At 42.5% G+C, this 15,093-nt stretch overlaps 1 protein-coding gene across 1 annotated transcript in view; it reads left to right on the top strand.

Annotated features, from left to right (window-relative positions):
- igf1ra (insulin-like growth factor 1a receptor) overlaps positions 1 to 15,093 on the top strand; it is a 79,860-nt gene that overhangs the window by 7,403 nt on the left and 57,364 nt on the right. The window contains exon 2 of the mRNA XM_082538429.1: positions 1,800 to 2,366. Coding sequence (XP_082394555.1) covers positions 1,800 to 2,366 — 567 coding nt within the window. The remainder of the gene's footprint in view (positions 1 to 1,799; positions 2,367 to 15,093) is intronic.

Below are 15,093 nucleotides of genomic sequence, written 5' to 3'. Positions count from 1 at the left end.
AAGAGCTTGTATGTCATTGCATTTCCTGAGCTGATTGTTGAACCCTCTTTTAGACACTGTTAAAAAATATATATAAATGCAACTAGAAGATATTCTGATTTCATAACGATTTAACATACAATGCAAGGGAATTAGTTGTTCTTTTTCTGAGATTCACAGAAGATTTCTCTTAGGCTTTTTGACTGACAGTTGATTCCCAAACACTGGTGTATTTACCCCAGAGAGTACTTGAGCTGCTGTATGAAGGAATGTGAAAAAAACTATATAGAGAAAAATGTGATTTATAGTCAGTTTCTCTAAAATTAATCACTAAATGGAACGAAATAGTCAGGGGAAATGGGTAAAATATGGATGTTTGAATTAAAAATGGACTATTTTAACTTCACTGGAGTAAAATGTTAAAATAGGTAAAATTAATATATGAACTGATTAAATAGCTAAGTTAAAAAAAAGACAATTATGTGATAACGGACGAAATAGTTGGCTTAAGAAAACTGATGAACAGAAAAACAGTGAATTGGTAAACAGATTGATACATTATGAAATGATTAAAAATAATAAAAGTTTGAATAAAGTTTGCAAAGGTGCTGAAGAAGTGAGACTGTATAATCTACTTTGAAGCATTTACCTTTCTTGCATTGGGCTATTCAAAGGGTATTCAGTGTGCACAAAGAATTGAAGACAATGTAGGATGTTACCTGAACAGGCAAGTACAGCAGATGTCATATCTAAGTCTAATCATATACCCAGGATTTTCTTTATAAATTTCCTTTGTGTCATTATAGGACCAAGAGTTATTTATTTATTTGTTTGCTTTCTTCTTTGACTGGCTGAGCATCTATTTACTGTCTTGTATTTTATTTTCATGCTGATTGATGACTGTTACTTGTGAAGTAACTCATGACTTCCAGTGCTCCATGGAAGCATGTTTTTTTGCTTTTCTAACAAAACCTGTCGACACCTTGTCGCCTGGGGACAGACATGACTAACTTGGCGCATCCAAAACTGCATACAGCATGTATGTAATTGCATGTTTCACTGCGATAAGGTTTCCCTTGGTGTAGTTGCTGTTTTGCACAATTAATAGGATAGCCGATTATCGTCAATAAAAAATGCAGTTTTTTTTATTGTGTGTGTGTGTGTGTGTGTGTATGTGTGTATGCATCTGCCTGCCTGCCTCTCTGTCTGTTTGCATATGGGTGTGTGTGTGTGTGTGCGGTGTGAAGGGATGCTCCAGGCCTTGTGGTTTCAAGTGCTGTTTTCCGAGAACAGAGAAATAGCTTATTTAAATGTTGGGGTTATCTGAGGTGAAGGACCACATGTCTTCCAACGAAATGCAGGGTTTTTGTCTGATGTGATACAAAAGATGTATGAACATGTTAACTCTCGCACTTTATTGTGAAAGTAAGCGACTGTTTCTCTCATCACCCTGTTCACCTCAGCTGACCTTGGTAAGAACCTCTCCCCCCGTGTCGCACTTAAAAACTCCTTTCCTGAGAGAGCAGTGAGAATAAATTAATTTCTTTCATGCAGCGTAGGAACTTGGTGTAAACATGCTGTTTTTCCTATATGAAAAACTGCCAGCAAAGTACCAACTTTACTGTACTAACAAGATTATGTTTCAAGAAGATTACTTACGTGGAAATCTTTTGGCATACACAATCTCCAGGCTGTATTTCCCATCGAACACTGCTGAAACTGTGTATATGATGCATATGTACTGTAATACTCTTCTGTTGTTCTTTTTCTTTGTTTCTCAATGAAGAAAACAGTAAAGATTTTTTTTCTGTGTGTTGCAGTCTGTGGCCCGGATATCGACCTCCGAAACGACATCGATCAATTTAAGCGTCTTGAGAACTGCACGGTGGTGGAGGGCTACCTGCGCATCCTCCTCATCAACGAAAAGACCAGCAACAACAGCCAGCAGGAGGACTTCCGCTCCGTCAGCTTCCCGAAATTGACCGTCATCACCGGCTACCTGCTTCTGTTTCGTGTCTCGGGCCTCGATAGCCTCAGTGTGCTCTTCCCCAACCTGAGCGTCATTCGTGGGCACAACCTCTTCTACAACTACGCCCTCGTGATCTATGAGATGACCAGCTTAAAAGACATTGGGCTTTACAACCTGAGGAACATCACCCGTGGGGCCATGAGGATTGAAAAGAACCCTGAGCTCTGCTACCTGGACTCGGTGGACTGGTCATTTATTATGAATACTGAGTTCAACAATGTTATCAACGGGAACAAGAAGGCAAAGGAATGTGACAACGTCTGCCCGGGGATCATGGAGGATAACCCTCTTTGTCAGCAGACGACGTTCAATGACAATCGTAACTACCGCTGCTGGACCTCCAACCATTGCCAGAAAGGTAACCCTGAACTTCTTGGTAGTTTTCATCATGGCGATGTTTGAGCGATGCTTTGTGCTGCAGTAGAGTAAATGCGGACGTGGCTTTGATCTAGCTCGGAGGTTTCCAGCATCACAAACATGAAGAAATTGTAAATTTCTTCACCAGTGAACAAATCCCATGAATCTATGCAGTGTTTTTCCTTCATTTCCGTCAGGCAGTCAGATTGTCCATGGGCCAGTGCAAACATTTCCTCTCTGTTCGTTACAGAGACCTTGTCTTTAGATCAGGCTATTTGTGGAATGAAGGATGGCTGCAATATAGAGCACCAGGTATTAGAGAGGCATACTCAGTTGAGGTTAAAGTTGCCCTGCCAAGAAATGAGGTAGTCTACCTGTCTGGACCATGTCAGCTAAATATTTGCCTGAGGGACATTTTGCGATTTATGAAAAGGGGTATATTGAAAAATAAGGGGGGGGAGGGTAATTCTTGTTTAACTTTGGCCTTGCGGTAGGGTCATGCATTTTTTAACAGTTCAGGGGAGGGTCATATTTTTTTATATTCATTGCATTTAAATTCCTTCCATTCTGTAGAGTTGAGTCAGTTCATTTATGAATATCTGATACTTTGTGCATCCATACAGCAGGCGGGTGTAGCACCTTGTGGTCACATTACTTATCTTCACTGTCTTTTTCACAGATTTTAGAGTGTGAGACAGTTTGTGCTTTCAGATCAGAAACTGGGACAAGTAGATCTTCCATCTCATGCCTCTTCAAAACAACTCTGTCAACCACTTCGAGTCTTTATAGGCCAAAAAGATGAGCAAAGAGGCTTTTTGGAGGAATTTTATGTTGTTGTTGTCTAACACATTTCACCCACTCTTTCCATGAATTTAAGTAATTATTGCTGTTTGCTGTTTGGTACTGGAGGACACTTATATATTCCAGCAACTACTTTGTCAGGTGTTTCTGCCTGCCTGCGGGCAGATGATGTCACAAAATGCACACAAAACTATAAGGGTGTCTAGATGGGAGCAACATGAAGGCTTAGCTTGAAGACTGATTTGGTCCAACATTGTCTCTGGTTTGAAGTTCAGTTACAGGTCATGAAAATTTATTCAAAGTTGGAGTCAGGTACACATTTACAAAAGGGCTCATCGATCTATGCGTCAGAGGTTTGAGTTTTTTTAACCATCTGTAACTAAAACTAGCACATGATGACATTTTTGTGTGAAAACAGTTTTTTTTAATATTCCCCCTGCCCATTTTTGAAGGCATCTGTGCAGGTGCTAGGATTAGTTTGAAGTCACAAACACCCCTGTCCTTCATCCCTTCAGGGAACCTCAGAATAAACAGTGGAAATCAAGCTTGCTGCGTTTTCCTATTGACCAAGTCGATCTCTATAGGAAAGCAATGGTGTTCACTGTGTGCGTTTTGTGACCTGCTGGTGCTCCCTGTATGTTATCAGCCCTTTGATCAATACACAATGAAAATGAACAAGGTTTTGTATGGTTGTCTTTGTTCAAAAACATTGAAATCTTAAATGGGCATATTTTACAAATACCATACATAGTAAAAGGTGCAAATCGCCTGTGATGACTTTTTAGTCACGTCTGTTCTTCCCACACTAGCTGCTATGTGGGGTTTTGTGGTGAAACCCTCTGTTGTTCTCACAAAGCGGACTTGAGAAGCAGAGCCGGAGCATTGTTTGAACCAGTTCACTTCTCTCAGAGGCCCAGGCGAGGTCAGGGTAAAAGCATTCATCTAGAAGGCCTTGAGGTCTCAAGGCTGCAGATAAAGGGTCTGGGTTTAGCTACACAGTGGTAAAAAAGGAGGAGTTACTGAGGCAAAAATAAGATACAATGAAGCTAGAGCAGATCTGTGATGTCTTGTAATATTCCAGGCTTTGTGCCTGTCTTTGTTTTTATGAAGGTTTGATGTGTCTCTCCTCCCCGCTTAAGATTCCTCTCTCCTCCTTCCTCCGCCCCTTTGTATAATTGCCTTGTTTTTCTCCAGTACAGATGTTCCTTCAAGGGCATGCAGTGGTATTCTAGTCAATACAGCCCGGTCTCCTCTTTAATTACACAACATGAAGAGGGAGTGATGTCTGCCTAGCTCACTGCTTTGCCCTCTGGGCCTTTCCAAATGTTTGTCCGCTCACCAGATACTGTTTCCCACACCAGGTTTGGGTGAATTAGACCAGGGTTTCTCAGAAGTGAGCTTTAATATGTTGCGTTACATCTGGATTTACTACAGGATGGACGTGAGTAGGAGTGACTGTGCAGAGAAGTGCAGATTGGAGCAGAAATTCTGGGTGCCTTTTAGTGGCAGGGAGAGATGCATAGAGAAGCTGTTTACAGGAGGAGGGGCATGGAGGGGAAATGTCAGACAAATGTCAAGTATACAAGCTCAATGCCAATGTCTCGCTGAAGGGCAGTGTACAGAGTGTTGAAAAAGGCCCCGTTCCTCCCACTCATCTATAACCCCCATGCTTCCTCGTATATCCTCTCTGCCTTCCTCATTGTTACTCCCTCCTCTTTGTATATGTTGTCTGTTCTCGTCTTCCTAACTGTCGTTCTCCACTTCACTTAGCCTCAGTCTCATCTCTGATTGTCCTTGTCAGTTGTTCTGCTGGTGTTTCGTTTTCTATTTTCACCTAACTCTTTTCTGCAGGGCTTATCAGGGGCTGTTAACAGCTCCGGCTGTCAGATATCTCTTCATTGTTTACTTGTCAAAAGGCACTTACTCACACACATGCACACACACACACACACTGGTCAGAACCACCAAGCTTGTTTGGCGAGACCCTGGCTCCTTCCACGCTGCCAGCTGCTTGCTTTGAGTTATGGGGGATCCCATGACTAAAGAAGTGTGGCCTGCTTCAGATGTCCTCCTCAGGTCTCTGTGTTTGCTGTAGACAGTCCTGCTTTTTACTGGACCTTATCCAAATCCGCATAGTCAATAGGCAGTTGCAATTAGGCAGATGAACACTAAGCATGCCGCTGTAGTCACGGCTGGTCTTAGGGCCGGCTAGTCTTCATAGCTCCACTGGGAGGCACACACTCTCTTACCCGCTGGTTCTCACATAGCTCACGTCTTTATGCAATAGAATATTCATTTATGGTATGCTCAGCCTTGCAGGCACTCCGGTCTGGTTTCTCAACCTTAACTTACCCTGTCTAATTTAAAGCAGCACGTCTGCCATGCTTTATTTTTATATTAACAAATGCACGTCATAATGATTTATTTATTGTTTTTAAGAGTAGTGGGACATTAGGGTAAGTCAAAACTTTAGCATGAGGAGACCACAGACTTTGCTCTGGAGCCCTGGCTGTTGGGAGAGCTTTGCACCAGTCTCGGAGACTTTGCATTACTTTGCATTTAGTAATATGTTTGCTCTCTCTCTGCCAAAGACCTACTTGATATCTCTGGCCTGAGTGCTCTGACCTGAATCCACTTCAGAACTGAAGTGGGTTTTTTAATAAAAAAAAAAACAAAACAAACCCCCTCCTAAAACCACTATTTTACTGTAGAGCAAGGTCTCACAGGCAGATACGATCTAGTATTCTTCCTGATGAGTAATAGCCCCAATGCTGTTAAGTTTTCACAAATCTTCCCCACATATAATAGAAAGAGCAAAATGAATCATTCTGACTGTGGCATCCAGTCGGTCTTATCTAAACGTGTCAAAACGGTGCCATTTAAAAATAAGTCGAAAGTGCTTTTTTTAAACAGCTAGTCCTGTAGTTTGTGAAAATGAGTAAACAGTATTTTTTTTCCACTAAGGAAAATATAAAATGTCACAAAGCTTGGGTTTCAGACGGTGTTAGGTCCTTGAGTATTTGAAATCTCAATTCTAATGGGCCTCTGGTCTCTCACAGTGCATAATGATCATCTCTCCACCAATAATTATAACTCTGTGGTATGCAGTGTTTGAGTCTTTCAGTAATAGATGTTTCGCTTGGTAAATTAAGAGGAAATGACGATAATGTCAAGGTTGCACGTTTTATCAGTGCTTGCACCTTCTTTATCCTATTGCTCCATGGAAAAATCCAGCAGATGGCTAAGAAAAGGACTCGGAAGTTGGCCCGACTTCATTTTTGAGCTAATGTTATGCCTTGGATGTTCAAACAATGATTATTTAACACCTTAGTGTTTGCAGGGATTTAATCACCACCTCTCCAAATTCGCCCATACCTGGTGTTTTGTAAGAGTATGGTTACACACTGACTAGCCAGTTTACTTTTGGTTGTTTTCCTGGCTCTCTGCTGATTAATTTCATTCAAATTTCCTGGAAATAACCACTCATTAAATACATTTGTGCAAAGTGGTTCTACGGTGGGTTTGCAAAGAATAAACTAGATTTATTGATCTCTACACCTCTCGTAACATGGAGTTAGTAGAATTGTGTCTGCCACTTTAAGTATATAAGGTAGACATTCCTGCTGGCTTAGTCATTGCAGTTGTGAGGGGATAAAGAGGGGGGAAATACACAGCAGAGGCTGTGTGCGGACTACACATGGAAAGCCGTGGAGAAACTTTATGTGCTATTTCGAATAATAAAGTTTTAAACTGATTTGTGTGTGTGTGTGTGTGTGTGTGTGTGTGGTCTGTTTGGTGTATGCAGCCATTGTTGTGTAATATAGTGAGCCAAGTTCATATGATCGTGCCTTCCCCCTTCTTTTGTTTAACCAACATCCAACAGTAGATACAACGAAGCTTTTGAATATTTAATGGCTTCTGGAGCTTATCAAAGTCCTGCGGTTACAGGCACAGGAAACAGCTCAAATACCAGTCTTGAGAATCCAGTGCTTTCCTGGGGGCATGCTCAGCACCATGACAAATTCCCGTACATCCGCTGTTTCCACTGGGCACAAACTACTTGCCTGCGCTTTGCTCCAGTTTGTACAAAGCTTGGGCGGAGTGCCAGCGCTGGTGACAAAGTGAGGAGAGTCACTCACTCCCACCATCCTAAAGCCACCAGACTGACCATGGAAAAGTCCCATCTGTCTTGGTGTCTCCTGCCATGTTCACTATATCACTGTATCACCACAGCTCCTGCCTGTGTGTGGTTTCTACCAAGAACTAAAAGAGAATGTAGTCAACATACTGCAACCCTGCTGGCACACTGTGCATGGCCCCTATTATTTCCCATGAGATCAGGATACTATTGATTCACAGTGTTATAACTCCATGGTGTCACAAAAATAAATGCATTAAATAGCAAATAAAGCTCCCTTTACAGCAGCCCTTTGTTTTCTGGGTTCTCAGATGTCTCTTCAAACCAAGGACAAGAGAAGCAAAAACAAGTTACTAATTGGTTTCTTTGCACGTGTGTGTGTGTAATACATGGGAAAATATATTGTCTTCTCTGAATTTATCAGGCATAGATTTTTTAGATTTTATTTACTATATTGTCTTCACATTTTATTTGACTTATTGAAGCACATTTGGCAGTCAGTGGTTATGTTAGCATTAGATAAAAGAATAGTTTAGTGAAATTGTTATTTGCTTTCCTTGAGGCAGTTTATTTGCTGTGGCACGTTTACAGTGTTTTTAATTGTTGACATTACATGATACACAGTGCAGCTACAGTATATAAATTCTTTTTTTGACAATACATCATTAGGTTTTTTCTGATAGGATATTAATTACAAGCAGTTGACGTGTCTTTCTGCGCTGTCATCCCATCTAAATCCTATCACCCACCCTCCCTTCTCCTCTTTCGCCTCTCATGGCCTTTGCCACATTTCCCACCATCTACGTCATATTCATAAATGTCATGCTCAGGGCCCGTTTGCAGATGATATTGGTGCATTAGCCCAAACAGAGACCTTCTTCACCGAGTACCCAGAACCTGAGCCTTGTTGAAGTAAAACTCAACTTGGTTACAAATAGTTCTTCTGCTCAATTGGTTTTATTGGTTGCCTTTGGACTTTCGAGGGGCTCGTGTTGCGATTGGTCAGAAAGGAATTCATTTTTCCTCAGACTTTAATGTGTTTTGAGTTTCATGCAAAGACAAAATTGAAACGGATATTATTTCACTTCGCTGTTTGGGCCAAGAGTGGTGAAAAGCCACAGACACGTGTTGACTGCTCTTACTAACTTTTAATGTCAACAGCAGTGTCCCTCTCTGTTATTTAGAACCGGTTGCAAGTTTGCAAAGTTTCACCGAGTCATGATGACACGGCTGTACAGTGTGCTATTGTCCATGTATGAACAGCAAGGCTTATTGTCTATTAATGCTTGACTCTGTGAGTTTATCCGACTCCTGTCCTCTGTGGCCTACAAAGGTCTCCTCTCAAAGCGCTGACAGATTAGATCCGCTTCCTAGGATTGCTTGATTGACCAAAATAGAACCTGTGTGTCTCGCTGCCAGGCTCCAAAGAGACTGACTGACATACTTGTACTCACATCCAAACATACAGACATATGCTCTCTTCTCTCACGTGCCATCGCTTTTGACAAATTTTCCTCAACTTGTGCCCACTGTGACTGTATCTGCTGTGTTTGTGCATGTGTGTGTGTGTGTGTGTGTGTTTGTGAGTGAGAGAGAGAGAGAGAGAGAGAGAGAGAGAGAGCCTGTGTAAGTGTCAGCCCAGTGTGTAATGTGTTTCCAGCCTGTTTGATGCCTATTTGAGCCACCCAGTTCCTCTAGTGTTAGGCTGCCTGCTGGCTTGTGGCTGCGCAGCTCAGGAGCTGTGACTCATCCTTTGCTCTCACTACTCATTCATAGTATTCATAGTATTCATTCAATACTATAACACCCCCACCCCACCCCCAGCTCTGTGGTAGGTTCCCCTCAGTCCTGCTCTAAATGGCAGGGCGGGATGAGGGCTATCGCCACCTCTTAGCGACGCCTCTGTGAGAGGTGCGAGAGATGAGTGCCTGTGTCTGCTGCCTGTGCCTGCCTTCGGTGCCTTAACTGTGCCTCTGTCTGCCTGCCTGCCTCAGCTCTATCCCTCTTTATAACTCCGGCCACAGCAGCCATTTACTCATGCTAGGCTGACTTGGCTGTGGCTCCTGGGAGATAATGCGCCATGCCTGCAAGTAAGCTCAGAGCATGGGTTAATTCCACAGTGGGGGAAAAAACAAAATCTCCTGCTGACAAATCTCTCCTGCAGAGGTGAGGATGTATGCTGGCATGCCACAGAGAGAGAGAGAGAAGAGTATCCTTTTTTTTTTCTTGCCAGAATAGTTAGGTAGGTTCACTCAGGTCACAGAAACACTGGTCCTCTATTCTCTTCCCTTTAAATGTGTGGCGAGGAGACCAAAGGAGGATCTGAGCTACTCTTGTCTACCTTCCTCACCACACATGGCCAAAATGTGTGTGCTTCTTTAAAAACTGTTGGCCTCTGTTTGTTTTCTTCCATTACTTCTATAAACTATAAAAATATAAAACATGTATAATTACTAAGAGCCGTTTTGTATCCTGCAGCTGCTTAACTAACGATGAATCACGGATCCTATGGTTGTGTTCGTACGTGTCTCTTTTGTGCGTACGCTATCTCTAAAGGAGATATCGAGCAGGCCTCGGCGTGCCAGTGGTGATTTGCCGTCTGTTCTTTTTCGGAGCATGTGTACAATGAGGAGATGAAAGGACATAATAAAATTACAAAGGAAACCTCATGAATTACACAGCTAGATGAAATGCCTCTGACAACCACACACTTCCCTTTCAGGCCTTATTTCAAGTTTACCAGCATGAGGATTTAGATTACAGAAGTTTGAACCAAACTTTGGATAAGGTTGGCGCTTTAAAAAATCTTCCCCATCTAATGTTCGGTGTCAGCAATCGATGAAGGAGTCTTAACTTGTCTAATGTCATTAGCCTGCTTTCTGTCAGTGGCTTAGAATGACCTTGACCCTGTCTTTTGCCTCCCCTTCCTCTCTTCGTCTTGTTTGGGTGAGATCCCCAGAGTCCAGTGCATTTGTCAACGCGCAGCCTAATGGGCACAGGTGGCTGGGGCTCCTCTGCCTTCTCCAGCCCTCTTGGCATAGTTCTCTTGGCAGACCAGCAGCTCCTTGGCCATTCGCCTCAATGGGCCACTCCAAAGCAGTAATCACCAGCTGGTGCTTTGTTAGCATCAGGGTGGCCCCCAAGATGAATTATGGCTCTCAACTTTGAATTATGGTTTCTTCTGAAATCCAGCAGCGTGTGAAGTTCCGATCAGGATTCGCTGTATTTCCTCCTCCGGCAGGCGTGGATGCAAAAGCAGTTTCATTCATAAAAGCTTTCAAAGAGATGACATGTCACTAGATCATCGCTGATTTCCTCCCAGTTACTGACCACAGCAGAGCAATGTCCGAGAAGGGGATGTAGAGTGCGGAGGATGGTGAGTGTGTGTGTCTGTGGCGGGGGGGGGGGGTTGTTGGATGAAAGAAAGCTCTGCAGCTGTATTGCACTATGAAGCAGTCAGACAGCGGCTTGTTACTGTGTCAGATAAATATAGAGGTCTCTAGAGCTCTGCACTGCAGCTCTATCTCTGCTCGCTGCTTAAAGGAAGGGAAAGGCCGCGTCACCTGGGAGATGCCACTCTCCTCATTCATCCTCACTAAATTGGCTTTAGATTTGCAGGACATTAAAGATTATTGAGAATCTGTAGGGATAGGGTGGGGTATAAGGTGAACCACAGAGAAGGGCTGAAGTTAGGCACAAGGTACGCTTTAATGTTTTATGCCCACATACTGTCTTTTCACAGAGCTGTCATCCGACAGCACACTTGAGCTCAGTAGCTGTCATGATTTCATCCATAGCACTTACCGATTTCTTATGTTTATTGGCTTAAAAGTTAAGAAAATGGTGAGTGATGGCTTTGCTAATTCAGCAGCAAGTGCGCCAACCGACCCGCTGTGTATGCGTGTTTTGGTCCGAGCGCGCTTGTGCATCCTCCTTATAACAGCCTGGCTCATGAGGTCTGCTGATCGAGCAGAAAGTGCAGCCTGTTGGGGGTAAAAGAGGAGGTGCATTAGCTCTCCTTTCATCTATTTCATCCTCTTCTGTTTGACGAGCGCACAGTGGTTGATAAGCGTCCAGCGCGCCTTTGAAGTCCCAGTCGGGACTTCAGTTCAACCCTGCCACCACCACCCACCCCCATTACTGCGTCAATTACAGAAAGGCTTTGCAGGCCTTGTTTGCACTTGAGTGTGGATCAGGCTCCTCCCTGTGGCTGATAAACATACAGTCTCCATGTAAACATCACCCATTGTCATTCATATTTTATTACTCACACTCGTTTACTCAGCGTAGGCGCTCCTCTGTCATCCCAGCTTAAGCTTTTGTTCTGTTGCACCTCTGCTTTTATGTATGATCTGGTTTTAAAAAAGTGCTTGGCTTTCTTTGGATGAGTAAGTCAACGTCCATTGTTTCACCCCAGCTGGGAAAAAAAGACCCTGCAGGTGTATTCACTGAGTTGTAGTCTGTTTCTCAACCCTTCTGAGAAGTTGCTCTGTCCTATATGTACTGTTGTTAGCACTTTTCCAGTCCAGGCATGTACTTGCTTGTAAGAAGCTTGTTGTTGCATTCCACCTACCTCCCTGCATAATATATGGTATTAACTTCCAGCCCTTTTGTTTGTGTCTCCCTTGGTCTGCCTGTGTGTGAGGTAATGACACTGATGCTCGTCTTCAGACAAACCCCTCAAACTTTGGTTTCCTTGGAAAACAAAAACTCCCAAAATTAAGAGAACACTTGGGCAATTTTTAACTTTTACTCTTGGTGTGATTTATAATCAAGATTTTGGATTCCATTTACTGTTTATATTGTCACTTTATTTGCAGCAAAAGACACAATGCACTGTTTGTCAGTAAAGATTTTCACCTTCAATATTCCATTTGTCAGGAGCTGATGTGTAATTTATGTGTTCCCTTCACTTTTTTTTTGACCAGTATATATTTTAGTGGGTAGGAATGAAGCCTTAGTGTGGTGCTGGGGAGGAAAGACAGGAAAAAAAGAGCCATAGTCCAATTCAAACACGTTAGATTGTTGCTCTTTCTGTACGTAAAAATAGCCTCGCATAAAGCAAAAGGCCACATTCCTTTTCATATATGCGAGCGTTACATCAGTGGAACTTTTATTTATTTTTCTTTGGTTAGGATCAACAAAACTAGGAAATCTTTTTGTTCCTGCTGTTTTGTTCCTGATTGTTCTAAGAAGGCAGGGCCTTCAATGGCCGTTGTTTCCACTGTATGTTTTATTTACAGTAAAGATTTCAGAGTGTGTTTTCTTCCCCTTTGTCTCTTTTTCAAAACTGCAAACGGACTTCCTGTTTAGGGATATCATAACCGCTGAATTCGAGCTTGTTTTGAAATCTGTCCATTAACATTTTTTTTCCCCCCCACAAAGAGCGTTTTTCTTCATAACAGCATGTCCTTCAGTCAACAGCAGCTTTTTAAAGGACTAAGATTAACTCAAAATACTCGGCTTCGTGTTTAAAGTAAATGTCAAAACCACCACCTCCAGATGTGTGTCATCTGGAAAATAAACCGGGGACCAAAGATGGATGAGAAAGGATGTGTGACACTGCCTCTCGGCATGTACTGTACCTACTGTATGCACTGTATATATGTACGTGCTTATAGCGTGCTCAGACAAAAATAGCTTTTGTTTAATTAGCGGTGTGACGTGCATGTTTTTGCTGTGCATATGTGAGTCATTCATCTGCACTAAGGAACAGTTTCCTCAGGCTCAAATCGACGCATGTAAAGGTTTCTTTCCCCTTTCTTCTGGTTCATGGCTTCTTTTTTTCAGATTAGTGGTTCATTGTGTTTACATCATCGCCATTAGAGCTGGGTTAGGCAACATGTTTTTAGCATCACGGGAAGAAAGAAAAAACGGAACAGCTTTTCAGGATATTGTAATTGAAACATTTTGAGAAGGAACTAGAGCCCTGTATCTCCTCTTCTCTCTGTTTTCAGGCTTTATAAAATCCAGCCTGTGACAAAACACTTTAATCGATCGCAGGTATTTTCAGACAAGAGTAGATGAGTCGTACAAAAGTTATATAAAGTGCAAAACATTTCCACAGAAAAAGTGACACAGGGTCAGAGCAGGTTAAGCGTAGGTCTTTCCTGGAAAGGCAGCGTTTGAATCCAAAGTGATGCCGTTAAACAGGAGTTTCATGAAGCACTGTGAAGATCCAGCGTGGTGACTGCTAGGGAAAGGCCACCCAGTGACGGCGCTTTCAGGCTGTAAGAGAGAACAACACCCACAGTAAGATTTTGCTCTGTGGTTGGTGAGTGTCTCGGCTTGCCCGAGGTGCATCACAAGGTGCTGAACTCATGGCTCACATAATTCATTTTTAAAAACATAATAAATATACTTGTGACACCCGCAGGCACTAAATGACGCAATAAAGAACTTTTCCATCTCTAGACAACTTTGGGATTTTGCACAAGACAAAATGAACTCAAAGCTAATGAATGTTACTTCGTCTTCTATTTTTCCTTTTCAGATAAATTATTTTACGACATTTTACTAATTAGGGTTTTTTTTTTTTTTTTAGCCTTTCAGTCACTCAGTCGACGCTGACCCGTTTCAAATTGAAGTAGAACAAAAACCTGCTAAATGTCTGTTTTTGTCCTCAATGTTGCTGTTTCATTTTTAATTTATAGCATTCTGCACGGTTTACTCAAGCTGACCTTTAAATGCCCATTTGATGCTTCTCTTTGTGGAGTTTTTGGTTATGATGGTTATGTGTGTGCTAACTGGTTATGTTTTGAATGTTTTGAATAACAACTACCTGTACTACAAGTACCTGTTCTCCTTCATCATTTTTCTTCTTATTTAAACTGGTGTTTGCTGTTCTTCCAGTGTATCTTTACATAGCATGCCAGTGCCGTGGAATCAGACAGACCCGGCATCTTACATCACGCACTGTGCCGCCTCCGCTTTTTACTTTTCACGGATCGGTCAGTTTGGGTCTCCTACTATTTTCCACATCCCGGATAAAAGCAAAAAAAATGTAATGACCAAGAGGAATAAAAGTGCACTATTCCTGCTTGGAACATGAGAGTGAGGTGGGAGAGGAATTTACTTTTTTACATTTTTTTTGCTTAGGTGTGCGCTGATGAGAACGATGAGGTCAATGAGAGCATTATGGATTGTCTTTGAAATTACAGTGGGGCAAAAAAGTATTTAGTCAGCCACCGATTGTGCAAGTTCCCCCACTTAAAATGATGACAGAGGTCAGTAATTTGCACCAGAGGTACACTTCAACTGTGAGAGACAGAATGTGAAAAAAAAATCCATGAATTCACATGGTAGGATTTGTAAAGAATTTATTCGTAAATCAGGGTGGAAAATAAGTATTTGGTCACCTCAAACATGGAAAATCTCTGGCTCTCACAGACCTGTAACGTCTTCTGTAAGACGCTTTTCTGTCTCCCACTCGTTACCTGTATGAATGGCACCTGTTTGAACTCATCATCTGTATAAAAGACACCTGTCCACAGCCTCAAACAGTCAGACTCCAAACTCCGCCATGGCCAAGACCAAAGAGCTTTCGAAGGACACCAGGAAAAGTATTGTAGACCTGCACCAGACTGGGAAGAGTGAATCTACAATAGGCAAGCAGCTTGGTGTGAAAAAATCAACTGTGGGAGCAATCATCAGAAAATGGAAGACATACACGACCACTGATAATCTCCCTCGATCTGGGGCTCCACACAAGATCTCATCCCGTGGGGTCAAAATGATCATGAGAACGGTGAGCAAAGATCCCAGAACCACACGGGGGGGCCTGGTGAAT

The sequence above is a fragment of the Aulonocara stuartgranti genome (assembly GCF_965226115.1).
Source record: "Aulonocara stuartgranti genome assembly, chromosome: 7".
Classification (NCBI taxonomy): Eukaryota; Metazoa; Chordata; class Actinopteri; order Cichliformes; family Cichlidae; genus Aulonocara; species Aulonocara stuartgranti.
This window is presented reverse-complemented; position numbering and strand designations above follow the sequence as displayed.